The sequence below is a fragment of the Nuphar pumila genome, chromosome 3 (genome assembly GCF_984573655.1).
Source record: "Nuphar pumila chromosome 3, dmNupPumi1.hap1.1, whole genome shotgun sequence".
Lineage (NCBI taxonomy): Eukaryota > Viridiplantae > Streptophyta > Magnoliopsida > Nymphaeales > Nymphaeaceae > Nuphar > Nuphar pumila.
Genome location: NC_143251.1, coordinates 27224996 through 27237067, shown reverse-complemented (window position 1 = coordinate 27237067; position 12072 = coordinate 27224996). Strand labels below are relative to the sequence as shown.

Genomic DNA, 12072 nt, shown 5'->3' with positions numbered 1-12072 from the left:
GTGCCTCCTTGTGGCCCTTGGCTATCAACGTAGTTACATCCCTTGGCGATGATATGGGATGCTACGATGAGTAGCACGAGGTGGATCAACCTCATGGTATGCGATAAGGCATAATTATAGATATTTCACTAAATGATAATCATGTGCCTTCATAGGCAAGATGCTCGAGTGGGTCGAATAGACCAGGGCATATAGAACAAGGCGATGATAAAGAAAAACCCCTCATTGTACTTGTTCGGGATGGTTCATCAAGGGAGATGATGGATGGTACAAAAACTCTAATAGACATGCTATTAATGGTTATTATGGGCAAAGGTCTAGCTTTCCCAGTCATCGAAGGTAGGGGAAATGTTGGCTACCATAAGTATCCTAGGTGGTAGTCGTCCGACACTTCTGCAGAAGTTGGATGCATCCTTGGGCCATATTTGCCTTTAGGGTCTTACTCTCTTGTCCATTGGTCGTCCCCTTAGAAGCGGACTCAGTCAGTCATTCAGAGTATAAAAAAATACATAGCATAATGGACCCCCGAATCGATCTCGACTGTTTCTGTGTTTCATACATTGTGCGTACCCAGAATGGTCAGTTAAAAATTAGAACAAAACATGACATGCTCACAAGTATTATTAGATTGGCACGTTGGTGATGTCCTAACAGTTCTTTGCTCTTGAGCTTGATTGCATGTTTTACCTTGCTATTGGTTTGCTACTTGAGATAGTTTAAAAGTATGCATGATTAGCCTTGTTGCCACTGTTTACAACTAGATTTGTATCACTGTATGATTATCCTGGTTATGCTCATGATGATACTTATGTTAGCTTTGCTATAATCTTGGCTAGTCACTTGCTTTCTGTCTGTTGCACCAGTCTATCTGCTTAGATATGAGCATGCTTTAGATTAGTTATTGTTCTTCTTGTTCTTTTTTGTGCACCTATCAGTTTTCACAGGACTGACCCCATTTTTATGGGTGTAGGTGATAGGTAGGCTCTCCTTACAGGCGGTGGTGCAATGCTACATGATCAAAGCCTCACCTCTCTTGTCGGCATTCTAGCTATTTTGCTTCAGGTTTTTGTACTTTTGTTGTTAGGGGTGGATGACCCACACTGCTCTGTACAGACTAAACCTTTTTATGGATAAAATCTTTTCTATCTTTTTGTTCACTGCTTGGCTTAGTTAGAAAATAGATTTGTGTTGGGTCTTTTTGCTAACGTGCTCAGAAGAATTGACTTGTGCTTTTATTAAAAACTTTTTGTATCACTAAAAACCTTTGCTGCAAACTCTGACTTTCGAAGGAAATTTCATTCAAACCTTCTTGTCTCAAGTCGAACTTTTGGGGCGTTACATCAATTTTTTATTCACACTTTGAAACTTGCACGTAAGACAAATATGCATGAATTGTGATATGCATGACTAAATATAACGAATTGATGGGTATTGACCCAATGTGTTCATCGCATTTCTGTTATTCATGTTTAAATTGCAATTATGGCAATGAGATATGTATGAAATGCATGATTAAATAGCATAAAAATTACGAGTATTGACCCGAGTGCAACTATTCATTTCATAATGCCTAGCATGTGTGTTTTCTTTGTTAAATATTATGCATTTAGAAAAAGTTTTAAAAATATAAGAAAAGTTGTACTTAATAGTCACGACTGAAAGATGGAGTGACATTGGCTTGTACTATTGAGGTCGAGCAAGTGAGTCAAATGTGAACCTGCGTTGCACCAACCCCGTGAGAATTTTCAAACGTAGCCGTAAGTCATTCTTGACAAACGTGGACTTAGGCAGTTCTGTAGGGACAAATATAAACTCTTCTTCTACTACGGTGGTCTAAGGGGACTTTACGCTCTGACACACGTGGCGGAGTTTGAGCTACAATTGTGTGCTTTAATAGTGCACTACCATTTGCCACTTTGAGGAACAACGTGTCCCATACTCGTGTCAGCCGCTTCTACTCTTTGGAGTTAAAATATGAAAAATACAAATTGGTTGAATGAACACCCCCTTGTGAGGCTTGATTTTTCATAGTCGGCCAAGAGTGGTGCTCTGGGTTAATAGGATGAAATTAATATGAAATTGTTGCAAGCATAGCATATAAAGCAAAAGCAATGTAATTAAAAGAGAAATGAAACGTTGTCATGTATAAGGTAAGTCATGATTGGATATTTGAATAATGTTTTATGCATAAATGCATATTAAATTTAATATGAGTATGATTGCGTGCTTGAATTATATATGAGCGTAATTGTATGCTGAAATGAATGTTATTATGATTACATGCCTAAATTCAATATATATATATGAATGCATGCCTAAATTAGATAAATTACATAATTGTATTCTTGAGTGATTGTGTGTAAGAATACGCACAAGCTACTCATACACATGAGTTGTGTAATATGCACGTATTGGTGTATGTGTGCATTACGTGCTTTGATTTACATTTAAAATATGTATAAAGTTTGTATAGATCATGTATAAAGATATGTGTGGCTTGTATGTTATGGTATACATATACAATTATGCATATTGCATTTTAAATCAGCGTAGGATGATTTATGGTTACGTAAATAGGTATGTAACCTATTATGGTTTTCTAATTATGTAATTGATATTCTAAAAACCTAATAAGGGTCTACAGAATTATACGGAGACATGATGTCTCATACCTGGTTTCTTTTACTTTTACAAATTCATAGGAGTAGGCAAATGATCATCACACTATGAGGATTTAGATTTTTATAATGGACTAGATTGGACTCATCTTGTATGGTTTTGGTTGTTCTTGTAACTTTGAATTTCATTTATGAAATAAATGAAATGGGTTTTGAATATTTATTGCAAATGTTTTGAATTGTTTGATTCTATATATGTGATGTGCTCAAGTTTGAGATTGTTTTTGAAATATTTACAAAGGTTTTTTTGTATTTTTTAAAGGTTTAATATCTTTATAAAAAAAATCCCCAAATTTTTGGAGCGTCACACATACCATAATATGCGATTACTGAAAAACTTATGGTAGATGATTTTAAGCCGATGAAGTACCGATGATCTTCTCATCGTCGATGCTTGACCCTAAAAAAATGACCATAATTTTTCATTGATTAGAGACCACAAAAACCTTAGCTTTTGTTAAACCTTGCTTTGTTTTTATACTATGTTCATACGAAAATTCATAAATCAGAACCAAAAATCACAATCACCACTAATCACATATATATAGATAAATTCACACGTTAAAATGAAATCTTGCATCGTTTAAAGTCGATAGCATGCAAAAGTCCATGAATTCTGTAAACATTTTATGATTCTGCATTGAAAGTAGACTTTCACAACAACCAACATGAAACTCTTAACAAATTTCGCACTCTAATCACCAATATATACACGTAAATTCGCACGCTAAAATAGAATTTTACATACAAAAGTCTATGAATTCCTCAAAAGTCTATGAATTTTGTATCAACAAGCAGATTTTTGCAACCACCAATGAAAAACTCTTGATAAAATTCACAAGAGATTTTCACAAAAATATTGTGTTTTTCATACTATTTGTGCAAAATATGTGATTTCTGCAAAAAATATTGTGTAAATTTTATTTTTAGTGAGATTTAGCAAGATCGAGAGTATTGAGATGTATCACACAAAAATCGAAGAATTTCACAAGTGCTAAGGATAAAAACTCCTACAAAAGTCAAGAACCTGTAAAATTAGTCCTATTTTGACAAATTCTGAGTTTTTTTGAAAAATACATCCAATTTATCGTAAAATAAGGTCATTTTCCGTATTTTTTTTCCACCACCTACCACTTTTTCATATATATCTCTTGTTATATGAGCATTCTCATGAAAAGACTGAGCTGGCATGATTTTCTGAAAAGGCATGCCCCTTCTCATAAAAGGCCTTTTCTTTCCATGAGTGAAACAAACGGACCTAGCTCTCTCTCTCTCTCTCTCTCTCTCTCTCTCTCTCTCTCTCTCTCTCTCTCTCTCTCTCTCTCTCTCTCTCTCTCCATATTTGCAGAAAATATCTCATTTTCTCATGTAAAAAATGGAATCTACTCTGATGAGAAAGTAATCTAGACAAAAGACCCTTGGGGAAATGATCAACGGGCTAGCATTCTAAATGAAAAAAAGTGGCATACGAGAATGCAAGCATGTCCAAAACCAGGACACGGAATTCAAAGCAGGCAATTTGGCTTCAGTGACACAAAACTTGTGTTGCCTGGATCAATGCTACATCCTTGAGGCAGCCTGCAGTGGGCTTGAACAAAGTTCAAAAAGCGAAAGCAAAATTGAGGTTTGGTAGCACCATATTTGTTTCCTTTAATTTCTGTCTACGAGAAACACGTTGACTGACAGAGCAGTAACCCACCATATGATACAAGCCGCTTGCTCAGCAAAAAAGAAGATATCCAATATAATTTGTTGAAACAATAATTCAATTAACATTTATATGGTGAAGTTGAGCAGAACACCAACATTACAAGTGTTTCATGGCCACCAGACTCGGACATACATATGGTACCGATATGAGAGAAAGAAAACATACACCAGAACAGTATCCCACTTTGTATGATTAATGTGCCGTCTCTCCTGTAAACACATGCAACAGTATATTTATGCTTTGACTGCTTCCCAATGCCAACAGAGAAAACCCTAAAAGACTTCAGCCATCTTGCTCGCAAGAACACGTTCCCGTCTTTCAACGTATTCAAAAGGGAACCAACCAGCCCTCGCCTTGCACTCACCCTCAGCCCATCCATTATTAGATACCTGGCAGCAGCTCAACGAAAATAAGACAGCTATGACAAGCAGAACGCCATATTTTCACACTAAAAAAAAGATGAACACAATACCATATTTGAAGCAAGTGCAGGTAAAGTATTAAAAGTAACATATCAAGGCTGCTTGTCTCTGCACAGCTATAACGTTACATTGCAGATGCCACTGACAAATTAGAGACAAACTTTTGAGATATCTATGGAACCAAGTACTTAATTATATAGGAATTCCTGAACAAACTGTCCCAGAAGGCCACACTATAATTGAGGATTTCACCATCGTCATTACCATTATGAAGATAATACAAGGCTATTTTGTGAAATATTTGATTGGAACTTAGAAGACTTCTCATGAAGTAGTCCAAGAGGCTTGTAAACCTAATAGATTTCACAAAATGCAAGGTATCTGATTTAAAAGAACATGATGAATAATGCCGAAAAGTAAGTGACCAATAACAAAGCTGCAGATACAAGGTGACAGGCACTGAATTATCTGGACATGGAAAAATGTTTATATAAGGCCCAGATCATAACATCCATCAACATTATCTACCACAATCGATCAGAAGAAATTCAGCTCACAGGAAATAATTTGGCATGGACTGCTGGGTTCAGCATGCGCATAAACAAAAAACCATCTGGAAGGCGTACCTGATGCCGCCATCGGTGAATCGAGATTGGTGGCTGGTGGTGGCGAACGGAGCAGGGGAAGCCGCTGGTGGTGGATGGAGTAGAGGAAAGCTTCACTCCTCAGCCGGATTGCTGCCTTCCACGAGTGCAGACCATTGGATGCAGTCGGTGAGCAGGATCAGTGTTCCCTCACTGGATGGAAAAATTTCCGAATGAAAAGGTAAGGGATACGACCTTGTTTCTCTCCTGTTTTTCCTCTGTATTTGCCGTGATCAGGGGGTCGCTCATGATACCCCTTTATAGGCATAGAGTGGGACCGGTTTGCATAAATGTTCCCTCCTGATTCTGTGCGGGTTTAACGGAAAGAACATCTTCCGTGGGAGAGGGTTATCCACATCGTGGCTAACCACCACCAACGCGGTGGTTTATCCCAACATTCTCTCACTTGTTCTAACGATAAACCCTTAATCAGAAAACTTTATGGGAATGACTTGATGAATAGATTGGCCTTTATAATCTATTCTATAGATCCTTAGTTGAATCTCTAATCCTTATGAGATTAACAACAAACAAGTAATAACAAGAATCAATGAACTGAATATGATCACTTTATTCATATGCATATGTCAAAAAGAGTTTAACAAGCTCATCCTCAATACATGTTCAGAATATAATCCCGGTGCTAGCCCTTTAGTAAGAGAATCAACAATCATTTCTTTGGTACCAATATTGACAATATGCACTAGATGATTCTCTATCATTTCTTTAACAACAAAATATTTTAGCTTCATATGCTTGCATGACGTAGTACTTTTGTTGTTGTTCGAAAAGGACACCACAACTTCATTATCGTAGTAGACATTCAATGGTTTCTCAATAAAATCGACCACCTTTAACTGTGATATGAAGTTCTTCAACCATATGGCCTGCGAGGTAGTCTCGTACAATGCTATGAATTTTGCCTCAATGGTGTGAGCAACAGTGGTTGTCTGCTTTCCACTCCTCCAAAAGATTGCGCCCCCAGCAAGTAAGAAGACGTACCCAATAGTAGACTTTCTACTATCAAAGCATCCTCCTAAGTCCACATCTGAGTAGCCAATGACCTCGAGGTGATCAACTTTATTATACATCAACATATAGTCTTTTGTCCCTTGCAAATACCGCAAGACTTTCTTGGCAACTTTCCAAAAGGATATGCCTAGGTTAGACTGAAATCTACCAAACACTCCTACTGTGAAAGAGATATCTGGATGAAAATAAGTCTGCACGTATTGCAAGCTGCCAACAACTGATGCATATAGATAAGCACTCATATGTGCTTTGTCAACATCATCTTGTGGACAATCCTTTAGGCTCAGTTTGTCACCTTTTGATATGGATGTTGAACTAAGAGAACAATTCTCCATCCCATATCGCTTTGCCTCCATGGTGTGAGCAGCAGTGGTCGTCTGCTTTCCACTCCTCCAAGAAATTGCGCCCCCAGCAAGTAAGAAGACGTACCCAATAGTAGACTTTCTACTATCAAGGCATCCTCCTAAGTTCGCATCTGAGTAGCCAATGACCTCAAGGTGATCAACTTTATGATACATCAACATATAGTCCTTTGTCCCTTGCAAATACCGCAAGACTTTCTTGGCAGCTTTCCAATGGAATATGCCTGGGTTAGACTGAAATCTACCAAGCACTCCTACTGTGAAAGAGATATCTGGACGAAAACAAGTCTACGCGTATTGCAAGCTGCCAACAACTGATGCATATGGATAAGCACTCATATGTGCTTTGTCAACATCGTCCTGTGGACAATCCTTTAGGCTCAGCTTGTCACCTTTTGATATGGGTTTTGAACTAGGAGAACAATTCTCCATCCCATATCGCTTTAACACTTTATTTATGTAGGATCTTTGGGAGAGGCCTAGAAAACCTTTTGCTCTGTCTCGACGGATCTCAATGCCAAGAACATAAGCAGCCTCACCCATATCTTTCATATCAAAATGTGATGCAAGAAACTGTTTTGTCTCTGAAAGTAACTTTATATCGTTGGTTGCCAGCAAAATGTCATCCACATATAACATCAATATAATGAACTTATTCTCACTTTCCTTAAGGTATATACATTGATCAATAATGTTTTTTGTAAACCCGAAAGTCACAATTACTTGAAAAAATTTAATATACCACTGTCGGGAGGCCTGTTTAAGTCCATATATTGATTTATTAAGCATGCAAACCAAACGATCATATTCAGATAAACCAAGAGGTTGTTCCATGTATACCTCTTCATTCAGATCCCCATTGAGGAACGTTTTCACGTCCATCTGATGTAGCTCTAAGTCATAATAAGTTACGAGGGTCAAAATTATCCTCATTGACTCTTTAGTTGAGACGAGAAAATGTCTCATTATAGTCAATGCCCTCCATCTAGGTGAACCCTTTAGCAACCAAGCTTGCCTTATGTCTCTCTATGTCACCTTTGGAGTCCCTTTTGGTCTTAAAGACCCATTTACACCCTATGAGTTTTACTCCTTTAGGTGACTCGACAAGATCCCACACTTGATTCTTAGTCATAGTGTCCAACTCTTATTTCATGACTTTTATCCAGTGCGAAGATTGTTTGCTTTCAACAGCTTCCATAAAAGACAACGGGTCATCATCTATATCTATGAAATCATCAGGCTCCTGAAGGTACACCACACAATCAGGATGTATGATAGATTTCCTAACTCTTGTGGATCTCCAAATAGGTCGTTCTTCAGACTCAGATTGAACCTGTTCATCCTGTTCGTGCTCATCTGCATTGTCCACAATAGTTTCACTTTGGATTTGTGCATCAACAACCAAGTGTTCAACCACATCAACATTAGGGATAATAATGTGGTATCTCTCGGTGTTTTCCTTAACAGGTAATGAAAGTGAATCCTGTATTTTCTCAAAACCAATGTTTTGAAATGCACTTAATCCTACTGAATCATCTTCAAAAAATTTTGCCTTATCCATTTCAATAATCTATGGTGAATGAGATAGACAATAAAACTTGTATCCTTTTGATCTTTCTGGATAACCAATGAAATATCCACTGGTTGTTCTTGGATCAAAGGCTTTAATATGGAGGTTATATAACTTAACCTCTGCAGGACATCCCCATATATGCATATAAGATAGTGATGGTTTTTTACCTGTCCACAACTCGTAAGGAGTTTTAGGCACAGATTTTGTAGGTACCTTATTCAAAATATGCACAGTTGTTCTTAAGGCTTCACCCCACAACTTCATGTGAAGTGTTGAATAATTCAACATAGCCCTGACTATTTCTTTAAGCGTATGACTTCTCCTTTCAGCTACACCATTCTGGTAGGCACTACCAGACATGGTATACTGAGGCACAATGCCTTCTTCTTTTAAAAATCGCACTAATGGTCATTCCCTTTGCCCCATCTCAGTAAACCTACCACAATATTTGCCACCTTTATCAGACCTGACTATTTTAATAACTTTATCGGTTTGTTCTTCTACTTCTTTCTTAAATTCCTTAAACATCTGGAAAACATCAAATTTTTCGAAAATCAAGTAGAGATACATATACCGTAAATAAAGGTGAAATATTTTGTCACATATCAATAAAGGTGACAAAATATTTCTCGCCTTTGTAACAGGGGGTAAACGGTCCACATACATCCGTATGGACTATCTCCAATATCTCACTACTACATTTGAAACCATCTTTATATGTGTTTGTATACTTAGCCTTTATGCAATCAACACACGGGTCATTGTCGGTAAAATCTAGAGATTTCAAGATTCCTTCATTTACGAGTCTCTTTATTCTCTTTTCAGAGATATGACCCAACCTTCGATGCCAAAGCATGTAGGATTTATCATTAATCATGCTACGTTTATTCTCAACCAATGTGTATTCAGAAGTCAAAGACTCTTGGGTTTAGATCTTCTAGTATAATTTATACAAACCATCATAAACTAATGCAGAACCAATTTCAACAGAATTTCTATAAATAAACAATTTAGAATTTTCAAACTTAAAACAATATCCAATTTTGAAATTAAAATTAAGTTTCTACTATATGATGAAATATAAAAGACATCATGAAGATCCAAATCTACGCCTGTATTTAAAGTAATCTTGCAGGTCACAACACCTTTCACATGCGAACACATCTTGTTTTCCAAATAGATGCTCTTCTCATGCATTGTTGGTTCTCTTCTGCTTATGAACAACTGTAGACAGTTGAAAATATGAACAATAGCACCAGAATCAATCCACCAGCTATTTTCAGGAATTTGTAATAAATTACATTTATGAAAAACAAATGACAAATTATCTTTCTTTTCCAACCACTTGTACTTTATGCAATATGCTTTACTGTGTCCCTTCTTCTTGCAAAATAAGCACTTTATGGGAGCAGAGTCGGAGATATTGCCTTGGGATGTCTTATCCCCTGCTGGCTTCTTCCTAGCATTTCTCTTAAATGCATTCTTCTTATGTCCTATCTTGGGTGCATGAGAAGCCCTATGTGCACTCTGCACCTTCTCTCCTTTCAATCTATCTTCTTCTTCAACATACTTGGACATAAGTTCATTAAACGTTCATTCATCATTATGTGTATTCTAAGAGATTTTGAAAGGTCTGCATTCCAAGGGTAAGGATGCTAGAACTAAATAAACTAAGAAAGAATCAGAAATGGTCTGCTTCATGTCATTCAGCTGAGACGCTATGTTCCTCATCTCCAAAATATGCTAGTGAATGTTTCCCCTTCCAGTATATTTCATAGATATGAGCTTTGACATGAGGGTACGGGTTCTGACCTTGTTTGAACTCACGAATTGTACTTCAATAGCACTCAGAAATTCTCTCACTGTCATGCATTGCAGGATGACACTTCGAATATTCTTAGCCACCTTAGATTGCAGAAGCAACATGCTAAGTTTATTCAAATGCTTTCACTTTTCAAAAGCATTCTTTTGATCAACAGTGCTTTGATCATTCAAGGCAGCGGGTTCATCTATCCTTAGGGCCAGATCTAAATCCATATAACCTAATATAAAGAAAACAATCTATTTCCCATTACTAAAGTTCGATCTATCTAGAAAGAGAATACAACTAGAGTCATATAAAATCACAGCACTAGAAACTGCACGACAAAAGGTATGTATAAAAAAGGCATTCGTACGAGACAAAACTTAATGAAAAAAGCAAATTAATAAAGGCCCTTAATATGCTTATTTTCAAGCGAGTATAGGGGGTCATTGAAGCCTTACTTTGGTAAGAGCTCCAACACGCGAAACCACTTCACCTGCCGACCATATTTGATAAAACTAAGGTTCTTGTGAAGTTAGATCATTGACACAAGGTACCTTTGGATACACGTGTGCGATGTATCTCGACACATTTACCTTATTTTACCCTACTTAAATTCTAAACACGATAAAACTTCTTTTGGATCATTTATCGCTTCACAAATCTAAGTACAACATTCATATTGGCTAAAAACTGTATGATAATACTGACACTTTTCGACAACATACGTGTATTCAGTCACTTTGGTGACATGAATAGACTAAATCATCTTACTATCCTTAATGCCAATATTGAATATTCATAAAAAAAATGAATTAACACTTTAAACAAGTTGTAACTTGAAATAAACCGATGGTAAACATTGGTAAACCGATGAAATAAAAGCTTGAAACGATCACCAATTTTTTGAATCGATTCTCAAACCTTATGAATCGACTATAAAACCTTCGAACCGGTCTCAAAACCGAAAGAACCAGCCAAATAAACCCCCAAATCGGTCCCAAAATTGGATGAACCAGTCAAAAAGACCCCAGAACCGGTCCCAAAATTGGATGAACCTGTCAAAAGACCCCCGAACCGGTTCCAAAACTGGTTGAACCACTCAAAACAAGCTCTGAATCGGTTTAGAATACATCGAACCGAGTCTGTAACACTCTGAACCGGTTGTTTGAGAATCGGTTCCAAAGAGACCCGAATCCATTCAGAAACAGGCCGAACTGACTGAACCGGTTCAGACCCTATTACAGATCATTCAGATCCGGTTCTATCAGACTGACGGATCCAAAACCGTATAATCCGGTTTTAAAATCAGATTTTGGATCTGCCACTAACAGAACCGGTCCGGCTTACCCGGATCCAATCCAGAGAAAGATTTTTAGATTCGGGATCTGAGACCCGAAGATCTGTATCTGGATCTGACCTGGATCGATATCATGCGTCAGTACGGGTCACCAGATCTGGGTCTGAACCGCAATCCGATCCAAAAGAACTTAGTGGATCAGATAGGATTCCAAAAATCCAAAACGAATCTCATAGACCTGACCCGAATCCAAAATCATAATAGGTCGGGGTCAAAAGGATTTGGGATCCATTACCCGAGAACCGGATCCGATCCAAAAAGACTTTTATGGATCGGGTCAAGTAATATGGATCAAATCTGCTTATGGACCAGATCCCGACCCAAATCCTTGCGGGTAATGGATCTTTACAGAACCGGGTCCCAACCCAAATCCCGGATCCGATCCAGATTACCTGATGGATCAATTTGGTTGGGGAGGGTCCATATCCGAACTTGGACCCAATTCAATTTATTATGGGTCGATGCAAATGGGGCAAGGGCCGGGTC

General features: G+C 37.6%; 1 protein-coding gene across 1 annotated transcript in view; it reads right to left on the bottom strand.

Annotated features, from left to right (window-relative positions):
• Positions 1–4426: 4426 nt before the first annotated feature.
• The window catches only part of LOC149842394 (SH3 domain-containing protein 2-like), a 33725-nt gene continuing 26079 nt past the window's right edge, over positions 4427–12072 (bottom strand). Inside the window, exon 10 of the mRNA XM_089999136.1 lies at positions 4427–4778. Coding sequence (XP_089855262.1) covers positions 4662–4778 — 117 coding nt within the window. The 3' untranslated portion in view covers positions 4427–4661. The remainder of the gene's footprint in view (positions 4779–12072) is intronic.